The sequence below is a fragment of the Panthera tigris genome, chromosome A1 (assembly GCF_018350195.1).
Source record: "Panthera tigris isolate Pti1 chromosome A1, P.tigris_Pti1_mat1.1, whole genome shotgun sequence".
Lineage (NCBI taxonomy): Eukaryota > Metazoa > Chordata > Mammalia > Carnivora > Felidae > Panthera > Panthera tigris.
Window position 1 is genome coordinate 144,533,627 of NC_056660.1, and position 14,183 is coordinate 144,547,809.

Genomic DNA, 14,183 nt, shown 5'->3' on the forward strand with positions numbered 1-14,183 from the left:
AAATTCCTAGATGAAAAAAAAATGAACAAGCATCTTTCATTATTTTAGGCTTCCGACTTTTTACTCTTAAAATTTCTATGCCTTGCCCACAGTCTGTCAAAATGGAAGTTATAAGCATCAAGGTGCACCTAAGGTTGAGAATTCATATGTGATTAAATTTCTAAAGTGTGTTATATATGATTATGTAATACTGTTCTCTAAACCTGTAGCATTCTACCCTAGATCAGGAAGGCAATCTGGTACACTGAAAAATGTATCTTTCAGCTTTAACCACAGGTTCTAAAGTTAGAGAAATCGTTGTTGGAAACCCAACTAGCAATGTGTCCCTCGGTCTTCTTATTTAATTCAAAACAAAACAAAACAAAAAACACTACTATGTTGCAGAATTGTTGGGAGAATTAGAGAAAATATACAAAAAGCGCCAAGCACAGCGACAGGCACATAGAATAAGAAATAAATAATAATTACTGTTTTGTTGCCACTGGCTATGTTTGAAATACAACTAACCTAGAGAATGTGGAACTCAAACTTTCAAAGTCCCTATTTTGGAGGTCACTGAAATAATTTTTTTTTCCACACTGAAAGAAATTCCTTTGAGTCTAACGTCTTCATTTATTCAACAGTATTTATTTGGTGCTTCAGACATATGAAAGCATTACTCTTAATGTCAAGGATACCTTAGAGAAGAAATTAGAAGCATCATCCCTTGCCCTCAAAAAACTTACATTTTAGAGGAAGCCAGACATTAGGCAAGCAATTACATAGTTACTTAATTACAATTGTGATCAGTGTTACAAAGAAAGCCTGCTAAAGTGGGAAATGACCTAACAGGATCAGAATTTAAATTTCTATACAAACATCCCACCTCCCACCAAGGGTTTTCAATCACTCCATCTACAATTAAACCTAAGCAAAATCTTTGTACAGACATGATCTGTCCCATCTTTAAAACAACAAAATAATTAACCTGACTCTGGCCATTTTTATGTTCAGAACTATATACTGAAACTACACCTGCTATATAAAACCTACAAATTAATTTCAAGTATTCCATATAGTGGGTTCTTAATGAAAGAGAAAGCAAAGATATAATAAGCAGTTGTCAGCTATCAGGCCATGAACTCATTAGAAAATACATTTCCTGACACATTACAAACCCAGTATTTTCATATACATCCCATTATTCATTTTAACTCATTTTTTAGAATGTTTTTATTAAAATACTTACATATTTATTACTGAAAAACAAATTATGTCTGTGATTTTTAAGATCAGAACAATTCTAATTTCCTTACTAAAAGAGAACTCTTCTTTGCTCAGCTACCTTTTAAATATGCCACCTTATGTTTTATTTTTAATCTGGTAATATCCACTTTAAAGACAACTTCAAGATTCTTATCTTCAGAAGTTAGCACACTGTTGTAGAACAGTGCCATTAAAGTCCCAAGTGAATAATAATAAAGGGGAAAACTGAGAGATCAAATCAATGCTCTCATCAAAATGAAACTAAGTTTATTGTATGAAATAGAATCTACCTCAATGTTTGTCTTAGATTTAAACAGCGTTCACCCAGAAATTAATGCAATAACAATTAACTCAGAGCAGTCATTGTCAGTTCCCCAAAAGTGGCCTCTTCATCTATATATAGTTCATAAGGCAAGCTAGTCCAGGATTCCTGCTGCCAATTATAATGAATGGAAGAAACATATTTAAATCAAATAGCACCATCTAGCAGAACCCTCACCACTTTGCTTACAAGAGTAGATGTTACTTGGTGTTCAGTTTGGTAGATTGGACAGCAAAAGTGGCAATTATTTTTCATGGCAGAATCACAGAATTAGGCTAGAAAGGACCACAGATACGTCACATTCTCATTTTTATCTCAGATAATTTTTTTTTTTTTTTACAAAGCTATCAGGATTCAGATTAGATTCAACTATTCCTGGAAATCTAACTAAAATCCAACATTACTTTGACTCTAAAATTCAACCACCCCGAAAGGTCTCAATACAGTTCAATTCCTTCACTCTCAGTAATATGAGATCCCAATACTCTGTAATCATTAAAACATCTTGTTTTTATCTTTTCAGGTCTATTACAACCAAATGATTAATGCACATAAATTGGGCTGTTATTTCAAAACTTAAGTTCTAGTAACTGCTATTTCTTAACAAGGCTATAATACTGTCTTTTGTATTTTTCATGGCACATCAACTAAATTCTAAATCTATCTCCTCAGAAAATACCTCTGGAAAACAAAACAAAACCAGCATCGCTCCGTTAATTTTGTTTGTTTTGCTACATCAAGGCCTGCCACCCCTAAATCCTAGGGGAATTGTGTGTGTTGCTGCCAACACGAAGATTAGGAAACGTTCCCATCCCTAGGGCAAAAGAAACTTTCAGAAGCCTACTAACTCCCCAAAGCAAGGAGAGAAACTCGGTCGTCTCAGTTTTGGGTTTTTATTCAGGCAGCTACTTCCGAGCGCAAGGTAACCAAAGTAGCTCTTGAAAGATGCTCTCAGACTTTTCCCCCAGTCTGAACCCCCTCGGAAAGGCAGAGCGCGTTCAATGACAAGGATAAGCCTCAAACCTCAGAGTGGAGGTGGTTACTGGGAGTCACTGATCTGCTGCACAGAAAAGAGGGGTTCTTCCTCAGTGGTCACAGTTACTATTCGCTCTCATTTTTAGTAACAACCAAATCACCGTTACAAGTACGTAAGAATAGCAGCAAACAGCCCTGCTTCGCAGTGTGCCGTGACGGTGGCATCCCAGGACGGGAGGGGCTCTCTTCTCGCAGGCCTCCTCTGGGCTCCCACCGGAGTTAACACCTGTGTCTCCCCACTCAACGCTTCTCCCCTTCCGGCAAATCCCTTTTCGGACCACTGCTCCTAGCGCACCCCCAGACAAATCTCCTCCCGCCGGCCGCTGCAGCTCACACAACTCCCACTCCACGCGCCCCACGACCACCGCCCCTCGGGGGCCGCCCCGCCCGGTGCCGAGGCAGCCGCGGCCCCCAGACGTTTGGGAGGGAAGCGGCAAGTCTCCAAAAAAAGTTCTCCAGCCGCCGCCACGGACTTGGGTCTGCTGCGACAGGCAGAAACACCAGCCTGCTCCAGCAGATCCCGCTCCTCGCCAGCACACTTTTCCTCCCCCAAGAACTCGGTCCTTCTTAGTCTCCCAAACTTCAGCGGCGCCCGACCACCCGGGTTCCGCTAGGCACGGGGCACCACGAACGCCCAGTCCCTCCGCGGGCTGGAAAAAGCCCGGACGCCCACCCAGCCCACGCCCGCACACGCCCTCCGCGCCCAGCGCGCGTCTCCGCGCCCCGCGGGGCCCCGCTCGGTCGCTCCGCGCCCGGCTTCCGCCCGCCGCGCGCCCGGCACCGCCGCCCTCGACTCGTCCGGCGATCCCGGCCCCAAATCCCGGCGCCGGAGCCCCGGCCGCAGCGCCCCTCTCGCTGCCTGCCCCGACCCCAGCCCGCCGCTCCAAACACCCACATTCCCACCGCGAGCCCTCCTCCACGCAGCTGCCCCCTCCCGCCCCCTCCGCGACCCTCGGCAGCGCTCTGGGTCCCCGCAGCCCCGGACCCCAGCTCTAAAGTTACTTTGTGAGGAGGTGAACCCGTAGGTTATTTCCCCCAATCACCCAAACAAGTTTCCGTCCTCGGCACCAGCACCGCCACCGCCCCCCAGCACACTCGTTCCCTCCCGCCGGCAGCCCCCCAAGGCCGCCCGCCCCGCGCGAGCACCTCCTGGGAAACAGCCGCTCCCCGCACCGCACGCCCCCACCTCGCGTACCCCTCCCCCTGCCAGCCCACCCCCGGCTCTCCCCGGGCGGAGAGTGTCTGGGTCTGTGTGTCTCCAAGAGAGTGTGCGAGTGCGTGCGTGTGTGTGCGCTCGTGTGAAGGCGGAGGTGGGTGAGAAGCGGAGACACTTACTTCTCCCGGGCCTGGCTGTCGGACGGGACGGCGCTGCTGTTACTCTTGCCTTTGCCGTACATGCTTGTGCCGAGAGCAGCTCCCACTGTCACGCACCTGTCAACCCATCACAGCCTCCCCGGGAACAGCCCCGTCCCCATGGCGACCCACGCAGCCACCCCCACTATTGGCCGCCCCACGCTAAAGCTCCGCCCCCTTCGCCCAGGCAACGCGCGAGACTGACAGGCCTCCTCCTCCCTCCGGCCTGCCGAAGCGCGCGGTGGCGGCTACAGCCTAAGCGGCAGTCTCCTCCCTCCTTCCCTCCCTCCCGGGTTCCCTCCCTCCTTCCCTCTCCGCTCTCCTCCCTCCTCCCGCTCTCTTTCCCCCCTCCCCCCTCCGAACCCCGGCGCAAGGGGGGAATTAGAAACTGCTCTAGAAGGATTTTAAACAACTGGCTGTTCTCTCTGCCGCCGCCCCTCCCCCCGCGCCGCCCGCGCTCGGCTCCTCACTGGAGAGAAGGCGCCGGGAGGAGGGGAAAGTGCGGCCTGGAATCGCTGGTAGGAGCCGGCGGAGCTGGAGCTGTGGCGGCCCCAGACTTTAGGGCGCCCGCCGAGTACACAGACAGACATACGGCCCCAGCTTTCGTGGGAGCCCCCACCAGCCCCCTCTCCTGCTCCTCTCCTGTCTGTGACCCCGCGCCAGTACCCTGGATTGATCTCTACAGCCCTCAGCCGTTCTCCCTGGGGTGTAGACCCCCCTCCCCCGTCCCCCCACCACGCCCTGCTCCCAGAGGGCGGCAGGCAGGGGACACACGCGCAGTTCCCTGGACCTTCTGTTTGAGCGGCCCAGAGCGTCTCGCCTTCCCTCCTGGATAGAGATTGTCCCTCCCGCCCTCGGCGGGCGCCGCTGGGGTGGCGTCGCCTCGCCCCCGGGGCCGCACCCTGCTTCCCTGGGGAACACCCTGCCTCAGGCCTGCCTCCCCTCTTTAGAGGTGAGCCTCCCAATCCCAAAATGGCCCAGTGATTCCTGGGGACTCACTGGCCCCCTACCCTGGCCCCTGCACGGGACCCTCGAAGCTCTGTGGCACACCGTGCAACAGCTCCCTTGCCAGAAATGCTGCAGAAAAGGGCCCCAGGCACTCCCACCTGGCCTGGTTTTCCAGCCTTGGTTGGTGATGCCTACTCATCCTAACCTTTGAAGTGGAAAGGGCCCCAGAAGGCCTTTAAAGACAGCTCAGCTGTTGTCCATCAGAGTAGGCCCCAACCCTCCTTCAAGGTGTACAAAATTGTGCCAGAGCTGAAAGGCTGCCTGAGAATATTTCTGGATCAAAGCCCCTAATCCCATTTCAGTAAATGTGCAGAAAGTTTCTGTAGCACAATCTGGTTCCCGATAGAACTCCATCCTTTATCTTGTGGAGATCCTTGGATGCAAAATCAGAGTGCAAATGGGGTTAGAAAGAAGACATGGGCATCAAATAGGGAGTGACAGAGGAAGAGGGGTGCAGGTGGGGGTCAGACTGGGGGAAACATCAGGAAAGGGTGAATAGACATGGAACGGCTATGGGAGGGGAGAGGAAATAGGATTTAAATGGGGAAAGCTACCTTTCTGTTTCTCACATAGAGCTTTAAGCTTTTAGTAGTAGGACCCTAAAAATGCTTATGGAGATACAAAGATAAATGGAATGGAAAGAAATGGGCTTTATGACCAACATCAGCAAGTGATAGGAATGAAACATCAACAGAAGGTTAAGGAAGGGCAGTTAGTAATAAAGAGACCCAGAAAACAGATTGGCAACCAAACAAATCAAAAACTGGGAAAAATGAAGAAGGACCCGCTATTCTAGTGTTAGAGAAGTTTTTTTGTTTTGTTTTTTTAATTGGAAAAGGTAAAGTGTAAAAAGGTAGGAAAGAAGAATAAAAGAAATAGGATTAAATGAAACCATAGAATATGATAGCAAAAGATGGCAAAAACAATAAAGGACCTAAGTTACTATTGAAGGATGCAAGAAAAAAGTGCTGTTATTAAAAGGACAAAAATTCATCCCATAGAAGAATGAAAAAAGTGAGAAATCACATAGACTTACGTTGATTAATTTCCAAGAGAAGTAATTTGCCATTTCTAATTCAAAATCCCCCTTTCTGTTTACAATGAACTATAGTGATTTGGTGGTGGAGACATGACATTGATGGACTCAGAAGAACAGGAAGGAGTGATGCTGAGTAAGTCTCTCTTTTAATGAACTTTTGCTCAAAGTGCTCACATGTGTGTAAGGCTGCCACTCTTTACAGAGTCTACCTTCAGAGTTAGCATATATAATTTGTTGTTCAGTTATCAACTTTCATTGGCTTTAACCCAGAAAATTAGCATCTCAAAGCTCCATGACCCATAGAACACTCTGTATAAGGGACTGCTTTGAGAATGCTGTCAAGGAGGGAGCTATGGCAGCTGCTAATCCATGCCCACACCTGGACTAAGGTAAGGTTTCCATTAAAGATCAAGAGTGGGCTTTGTACTGTTATCTAAAAACAAATTCATTATTATCCTTGCACTAGAGTTGGAATTCTCTATGGTTCTCAGTCATGGCACATTAGAATTGCCCTAAGAGGATTTATTTTTTGTTGGGTTTTGTTGGTTTGGTTTTAAATACAAGTTTCTGGGACATCCCCCGCCCTGCCCTCAACTAACTCACTCAGAAACTTTGTGGATGGACCATGGCCTCTGTATTTTTTTGTAAGCTCCAAGTGATTCTTATATGTAATTAGGACTGCTTAACTCTGCTCTTCAATGTCCATTTAAAGACAGCCAATAAACACAATCAGATCTCAAAGCAAGATTTTTAGGTTGTGGCTATACACAGCAGATGACCCTCCCTACATAAGGCATTAAGACATCTTTACAATGGACTTTACTTTCTACCCACTGAGCCAACAGATTTGTTAATAGGATGAAAATGTATGACCACATGTGATCTTATAGCACAAGACCACAAATAGCTATGGTTTAATTTACTATTTCCTAAAGAGAAAAGAAAACAAGAGAAGCTGTTTCCTGTCTACTGCTGCAATGTATTCATTTGATTGGTTTTCACCCACATTTATTACATGGAAAAGTCCTTTGAGTAATGGCATATTTTCTGATATTTAAGAAATAAATAAATTGTAAATCTGCACAGTAGGGCGTGGAATTCAGAATAATATGGTTGGTCTTAGTATCCAAAAAGAATAAAATGCGAAAAGGTCTTAGTTCAGAACTTGCCAAGTTAATGTCAGAGTTAACTTTACAAGAACGTTATTATCCAACAAATACACTAAGTGAAAACATGACTATCCCTATACGCGGTAACCTTAAAGCTTCAGTAGTAATCAAATCAATTGTCATTAAAACATCTCAGCAGCTATCTGAACCATCTCTATTTTATTTTCTTGTTAATGTTTACACATGTAAATAAAATGCTTCTTTGCCCTTGTTCAAATTATTTTGAGTACAAAGAGTGTTCTTTGCATCAGCAACTGTATCTCGTGGGGCCAATATTGTAATTAATGAGATTTGAAACACATATTCACAGCCAAATTTGAGATCCCAGACACAGAATTGAAGATCCATTGTCTGTTTGTTTTCATTTTTAAGAAAGGGGAAGACAGGAGATTTAAGTCTTCCTGTAAATAACCACAATATATTTTTTAGAAGTTAATCGTTTTTTTTAACCTCACACATAAGGCTGATTAATCTGGGGGGGCTGGAAGAGAGAAAGAGTGCTGACCAGCTGAGCCACCAGAATGAAACACATGTATTTGAGGGTTTTTTTTTTCTTTATTCTTTCAGATATAGAACACCACAATTAATCATTAGGTCTTTCTCCCCTGCCCTGGTTTTGTTTGTGTACAAATGCACAATTTTCTCTTTTTGGAAATTGCATCTTATTCTTGGAAGTCTTTATCATTTTAAAATAGGCAGTTTGTATACCACCCTGCTCTAGATTAACTATGCATTTCTTTGATCCTCATTTTTTCTATAAAACATTAAGGTTAATAATGTCCATATTCTTATAGTGCATGGAACTTTAGAAAAGATTTCCCTTTGCTATATAGAACAAAGAGGCTACCTCTTTAAGTTTAAATAGAAACTAATGGTGAATTTAATTATTTGCATCACAGAGTATACTTAGCATGTTAACTTAAAAAAAACATTTAGAGTAGAAAATGTTTAGAAAAATTAAAATAAACATTGAAATGTATTAAAATTAATTTTCTTGTTCTGGGGTAATTTTTTCAAAGGCTGAAAATTTTCTATTATTAATTTGTTTCATAAACTAGTTTATGAAAAATATCTTACATTCATATCACTTTTCATTTCAAATCATTTAACAGATATCTGTTCGTGAATAGTCATTATACCTGTTAATTAGATTTTCCTAACCAGCTTTTTTAACTGGGTAAACTGAGTCCTAGAAAGATTTATTAGCATGATCTGATCCATAAAGAGAACAGAACTCGTTCCAGGATGAGAACTCTGTGTTCCTGGCTGACAGTACTGTTCTCAGACCACGGAGCCGCACCTCTTTCTCTCAGAAGTGACTATTCCACAGAGGAATGTGAGCAAGCTCTGAGATGTTTGTCACTCAAACTACTGTATGAAACTTCACTCCCAGGCAGAACAGACTAGCATGCTTAGATTCACAAACTGCTTACATGCCATGTACCAAAGTAATTGAATGAATAGAGTCATTACAACTGTAATACTATGCAACGTGGTCTCTTATACCAGAATAATAAATGAAATGGGGCCTCAAATTAACATTATTTGACACACTGTTATTGGTTTAACATCAGTTAATCTGAGGCAATGACTGTTTTCTTAACCTATTGCCCTAGATTTTTAAAATCCCAATTTAGCTATACATAAACATTTACCAATGGGTTAGGAGAGACTGTACAGATCTACTGGTTCTAAACTGTTCCATCTCTAGAGTGCCTAGTCTTTTTTAGCACCATCAAGATTTCAAATTTAATAACTTAGAAAAAAATAATCCTGATATGAAAAATTGCACATAAGCTGAAGATGATGAAAAATGAAAAAAGTGGGGCTACCACATATTGCAATTTCACACACTTTAGCACATTTTGCAAAACAAATCCCGAGTGTTGCAGTATTCACTGGCTGGCTTTTTGTCATTAAATGTTGAAAGTTATGTAATAGAAAGTATGCCAAAGAGTGTTCTTTATTCAAAAGTATTACTATTTTTTCAGTGCATTCCTAAATCTTCACAATGGTTTTTCACCTACTAAGATTATGCCAATATGATGTCTTTGCACTCTTGGATTTGACAAAGGCCCCAGTCTCATGAAGGAGGCTGTGAACATGCCAGGCAGTGTCATTTCCTCCTGTTAGAAATGGAAACATAGGGGGAAAAATAACTACTCATTTGTTTTTCATTATTTTCCAACATTATTGGGTCCTCTCAACGAAGTATGTCAAAAAAAGAAGGCAATAAATTATTCCACTATTATATTTTATTTATCTTGAAATAGTTTGACTATAAGGGGTTAAGATACATATTTTAACCTCTTTAGCTGTGTTAAAAATATGTTTAAGATAAGGACTGAATTGGGGTACCTGGTCACTTAAGTGTCTCTTGATTTCAGCTCAGGTAAAGGTCTCACGGTTTGTGAGATTGAGCCCTGTGTTGGGCTGTGTTGGCAGCGAGGAGCCTGCTTAGGATTCTCTCTCTCCCTCTCTCTGCTCCTCCCCCACTTGCACACACTCAGGCTCTTTCTTTCTCTCTCTCAAAAATAAACAAACATTAAAAAAAAAAAAGGTGCTGAATATAGCCATTGCCAATAATAAGCAGGGTCATGTATACTTGTCAAAGATACAGAAGGTACTTACATTTTATTTATTTTGGTGTGCTCAAAAAGTCTTTGAAACCAGTTGGGCTCCTTCTATATATTCCAGTATTTGGAGATTTGTAAGTATTCTGTGGTGGCAATTGCTACCTGTTAGCATCATCATCATTAGATTATACGTGTATAAACCAGATTCCTCGTCAGACACATAATTCTATAATCTTGTTATCATCAGTTTTTCAAACTCTCCAGGTGTTTTTCCTTGGACCTAAATTCTTGAAGCAGAGGATAGACAGATTCCCTGCCACATGGTGCTGAGCTATTGACTACTGCATGGCAAATCTCCATTAGCCTCACTCAGCTTCTAAGATCCAAGTTGTCTGCGGTATTGGGGGCCAGTGTTAAGAAAGTTAAGAAAGAATACATTTTTGTGATATGGTCTGCTACTACTCTGTGCTTACCTTCTACCCTGTCTTCCCTCTAACACTCATGGGAGTTTTACTTCTTTGAGGATAACCTTGATCACTGTCTATAGTCCTATGAACACTACTTAGGGCTAAAGTTGTTGCTTTGCTAAGTTCGTTGCTCTGAGTTAAGGAGAATTGTGGCCAAGGACGCTGACCCATGGAATATTCTTCTTTGGCACGGTGTTTGAGGCTGAGGTGCCCAGAAATTAGAGGCTTTAGCAATACTGTATATGTTTACTCTGGCTTTTCTGTCTGGTTCTTCTAGGAAGGAGGTAGACAAACAGCTCACTCTGTTAATGAAAGTAGGTAGTCTGCAGGGAAGGGTGGCCAAGGAAGAATCCAGTTCTGGATACCTTCACCCATCCCTCTGGAAGAGTTATCCCCATATCCCAATTTTCTTGCACTGCTTCCATTGTTCTTGCCTTGGCTCTTGTGTCCTTTTAGGAGGTACCAGCTCTGTTGGCTAGTTTGGTTGTTTTCTTCATTTTAAAGGAGCATTTGTCATTTGTGGCACAAGGAGGCATATGTCACATACATGTCTCAGGAACCTTCTAAAGACCTTCACTAAAGGGCTGTGAGAGGAGGCGGAGGAAAGGGGGAAGAGATGGGCAACAGAACTACATCTCTGCAGCTTCTAGCCTGTGTCGGTTGCTCCAAAGGGTTTTACCACATAACCTCCCATCTTTCCATTCCTTCTTTTACCTGTTCTGTCTTCCCTCTTCCCATTCTTTTCCCCCCAATCCCTGACAAAAGGACAAAGGTGAGAGAAATAGGGAAGTTTCATGGAAACATATTAGATTGAAAATATATGAAACTGCTATTTTTGTAAGTCAAAAATGTTTGACTGCTTAACAGTGTTACATGGTTCAACTTCAACTATGCAAGAATTTCAGTTCTTGCAAGCCACATCACAGACTTCTTAGGTATTAACAACACTAATATTTATCAAGCTTTATGATATGCCGGGCGCCAAGTGCTTTACACAGAGTATCTCGCTCAGTGATCTTTGTAATCCTTAGAGGCAGGTTTTATTATTCACATATTTTGCTGGTTCACACAACTAGTGAATGATGGGATTGTAATTCACATCCATGCAGCCTATCTGTTCAGGCCTTCTCAGAATCTAATACAGAGATCCTTCCAACCACTCTTGCCCCTTAATATTTACTCTTTCATGTACTCAATTCTAGAAATGCAAGCTTCTTTGTGAATTCAGGTTGGATTAAATACAGGCAAGACCACTCAAGCAGGGTTTATGGGATCTTACTTCAGCATGGTAAGCAGCAGTGAATTCTGTTCTTACACCTAAACGTCCTGATTAGGCAAAATCAGAAACACCAAGCCACACCCTGCTTTATTTCAGCCTTGGACTTTATCAAGTACATCATTTCCTCCATTTTGACTTTTTCAGCCTTGGACTTTATCAAGTACATCATTTCCTCCATTTTGACTATTGTAAAGTAAATACCTTGGCTTATTGTAGGATATTAAAAGAAGAAGTGATTTGGTATGAATCTATTTCTCTTTTGATATTTAAAAGAGATACATATTCTCTGTATTCCTACTAGATTGCTCAATTCATGTCTTCTTTCCAATCTTCACCTTGTTCATTTCTCTTTCAGTGAATCACATTTCCCAGATCTAGGTGGCTCTGAGATCTGTAGTGGATAAAACCCGAAAACCAAGATCTGTTTTAATTCACATTCTGCTTAGGTTAAGGGAGACCTGGATCACTGGGTCACATCACCATCCAGTCACTGGATCACTATAAATATGTGCCCTACCTCTGGAAATGATCACAAACTGTTTCCCTGCATCTAAATAAGTAGATTGCTATTCCTTTGGGGGTTGTTTTTTGTTGTTGTTTTGGGATTTTTCCCCCCCCAGTGTGGGTTGTTCCTGGTAGATTATTGTATTTCATGTTACCTTTCCTTCGCTTCTTTGTTTTGTTTTGTTTTGTTTTGTTTTGTTTTGTTTTTTTGGCTTCACTTCCTCCTTCTATTGTTGTAGATGTCTTTTTCCTCTCATCACTTTTCCTGTTGCCTTTCCAATTGGGTGGGGCCCCCATCCAATTCACTCACTGTCTGGCTCTAGAGTATCTTTAGTCCCAGGGGAAAACAATCTTGTGCCAAATAGTTAGAATCCCTGGGGCATCAGAAGAAAGATCCCAGAGACTAAGTATCCCTAAAATTTTCCTTTATTGATTTTATGTTAGAATGAAATCCAAGGATGCCTAATTAGGGGGAAAAAAATTCATCCTTTTGGCCTCCTAATCCCAGACCATTCTGAACTCTGACAGCACCAACATCCATCAAATCAAACAATGAAATCAACTTTGGTTACTTAGCATAATAGAAATAAACTTGTAATATTCTATTAGTGAAGGATCAATGTCTCCTGTCTTGAAAATAAACATCAGAGCTTGGCCTCAACATTTATGTAGCAGCAGGAGACCATTATTTTGTGGCAACATTCGATTACATTGACATCAAGACAGATTTATTAAATTAATAAATAGTACATGATTTTCAGCCTTTCATTTCCAACCGTCACCACCACCCCACTCCTCAAGGTGATCTTCTGAAATCCTTCATCCTTATTATCTATGACCTCTATTTCCTTTTTGTTGTTTGTCATTTTACACTCAAATTAATATTTTTAGTATCTATTTTTTCAGATGGAAATTTTTAATTGGTTATTAAGAAGAAAGCTAATAATGAGAATCATCAAATTATTAATTGTTAAAATATTTTAGTGGTGTAATATTTGAAAAGGAAGTATTTCAGATATGCTTTTCAGAGTTCTGAATGTGGCTAATAACAAAAGGCCACAACTTCTGCTATCTCTTCCTCTAACTTTCAACCTCAGGGCCTTTGCCCTGGCTGTTTCCTCTGCCTGGAACGTTCTTCCTTCTGTTCTTTGCATGGCTGGGTTTTTTTTCTCATACTTAAGTCTGCTGGAATGTCATTTCCACAGAAAGGTTTTCTATAAGAGTCCTTTTTAAAGTGCTTATTCCCCCATCCTCAGTCACTGTTCCTCCTGCTGCTCTGTTTTATTTTCTTTTTAATCACATGTCATATTTGAAGACGTCCATGATTTGAATTACTCTGTTGGCTTGCATAGTCCATGTGGGCAGTGGTCTTATCCTTCTTCTCATACTAGATCTCTATGTCTTAAGACCTGGAACAGTACCAGATACCCAGCAGCGCTCACTAAACAAATGTTCATGGACTGACTGGATGGATGAATGAATGAATGAATGAATGAATCTAATAAAACAGTCATACATGAGTAACCTCAGATCCTAGCTCACTTAGATATTTGCAACATGCAATCTTTCCAGTCCTCTGCCCTACTGCTCCAATGCAGGGGATCCTTATATTTTTAGAAACAATAGTGATTGGACAGAGAGTACCAGCACACCTTCAGATTTTAGGCTTCTGCTCTTACTCCAATTTATTGTTCCAGCATCTAAATCAATTTAGCAGAATCTTGGTGAGCAGGACATGAGAGAGAGAAGTATTTTCTCCTCTTTTGTATCTCCACAGATGTAACTTACTTAGAGTTCCAAGTGGCTTAATGTTGCTGACAATAAGGAAACAAGTAGCACATAGTCAGCAGATTAGTTTTCAGTAATAAGCTTTCATTATGTTACTCTCCTACTCAAAAACCTCAATGCCTCCTCACTGCCTATAGGATAACTTTCTCTCCCCTCAGATTTTAATCTAATCTGATCCATCAGTACCTACAGCCTTCACTATGTTGTAGTTATTTATGCATGTCTGTCTTCCCTACCAGAGTATATATTCCTTGAAGACAGCCTCTTCATTCACAGACGCTTATAGAATACCTACATGTTGAGCCTTATATGAGCCTTATATGAATATATGAATATATTGTTGAAGAAGATGTTTCCCTGCTTTCAAGCCCTACAATTCCTACCCCAGTTTCTACTTT

The 14,183-nt window shown here is 42.2% G+C and overlaps 1 protein-coding gene and 1 long non-coding RNA gene across 6 annotated transcripts in view; one reads left to right on the forward strand and one right to left on the reverse strand.

The window, feature by feature from the left end:
• SSBP2 (single stranded DNA binding protein 2) overlaps window positions 1-4,075 on the reverse strand; it is a 309,669-nt gene extending 305,594 nt beyond the window's left edge. For all 5 annotated transcript variants that reach the window (XM_007079791.3, XM_007079789.3, XM_007079792.3 and 2 more), the window contains exon 1: window positions 3,938-4,075. In XM_007079791.3, the coding sequence (XP_007079853.1) occupies window positions 3,938-3,999 (62 nt within the window). In that variant the 5' untranslated portion in view covers window positions 4,000-4,075. The remainder of the gene's footprint in view (window positions 1-3,937) is intronic.
• Window positions 4,076-4,164: 89 nt separating this feature from the next.
• Window positions 4,165-14,183, forward strand: part of LOC122239554 — a 29,572-nt gene continuing 19,553 nt past the window's right edge. Inside the window, exons 1-2 of the long non-coding RNA XR_006218741.1 lie at window positions 4,165-4,473; window positions 6,075-6,135. This is a non-coding gene — a long non-coding RNA (uncharacterized LOC122239554). The remainder of the gene's footprint in view (window positions 4,474-6,074; window positions 6,136-14,183) is intronic.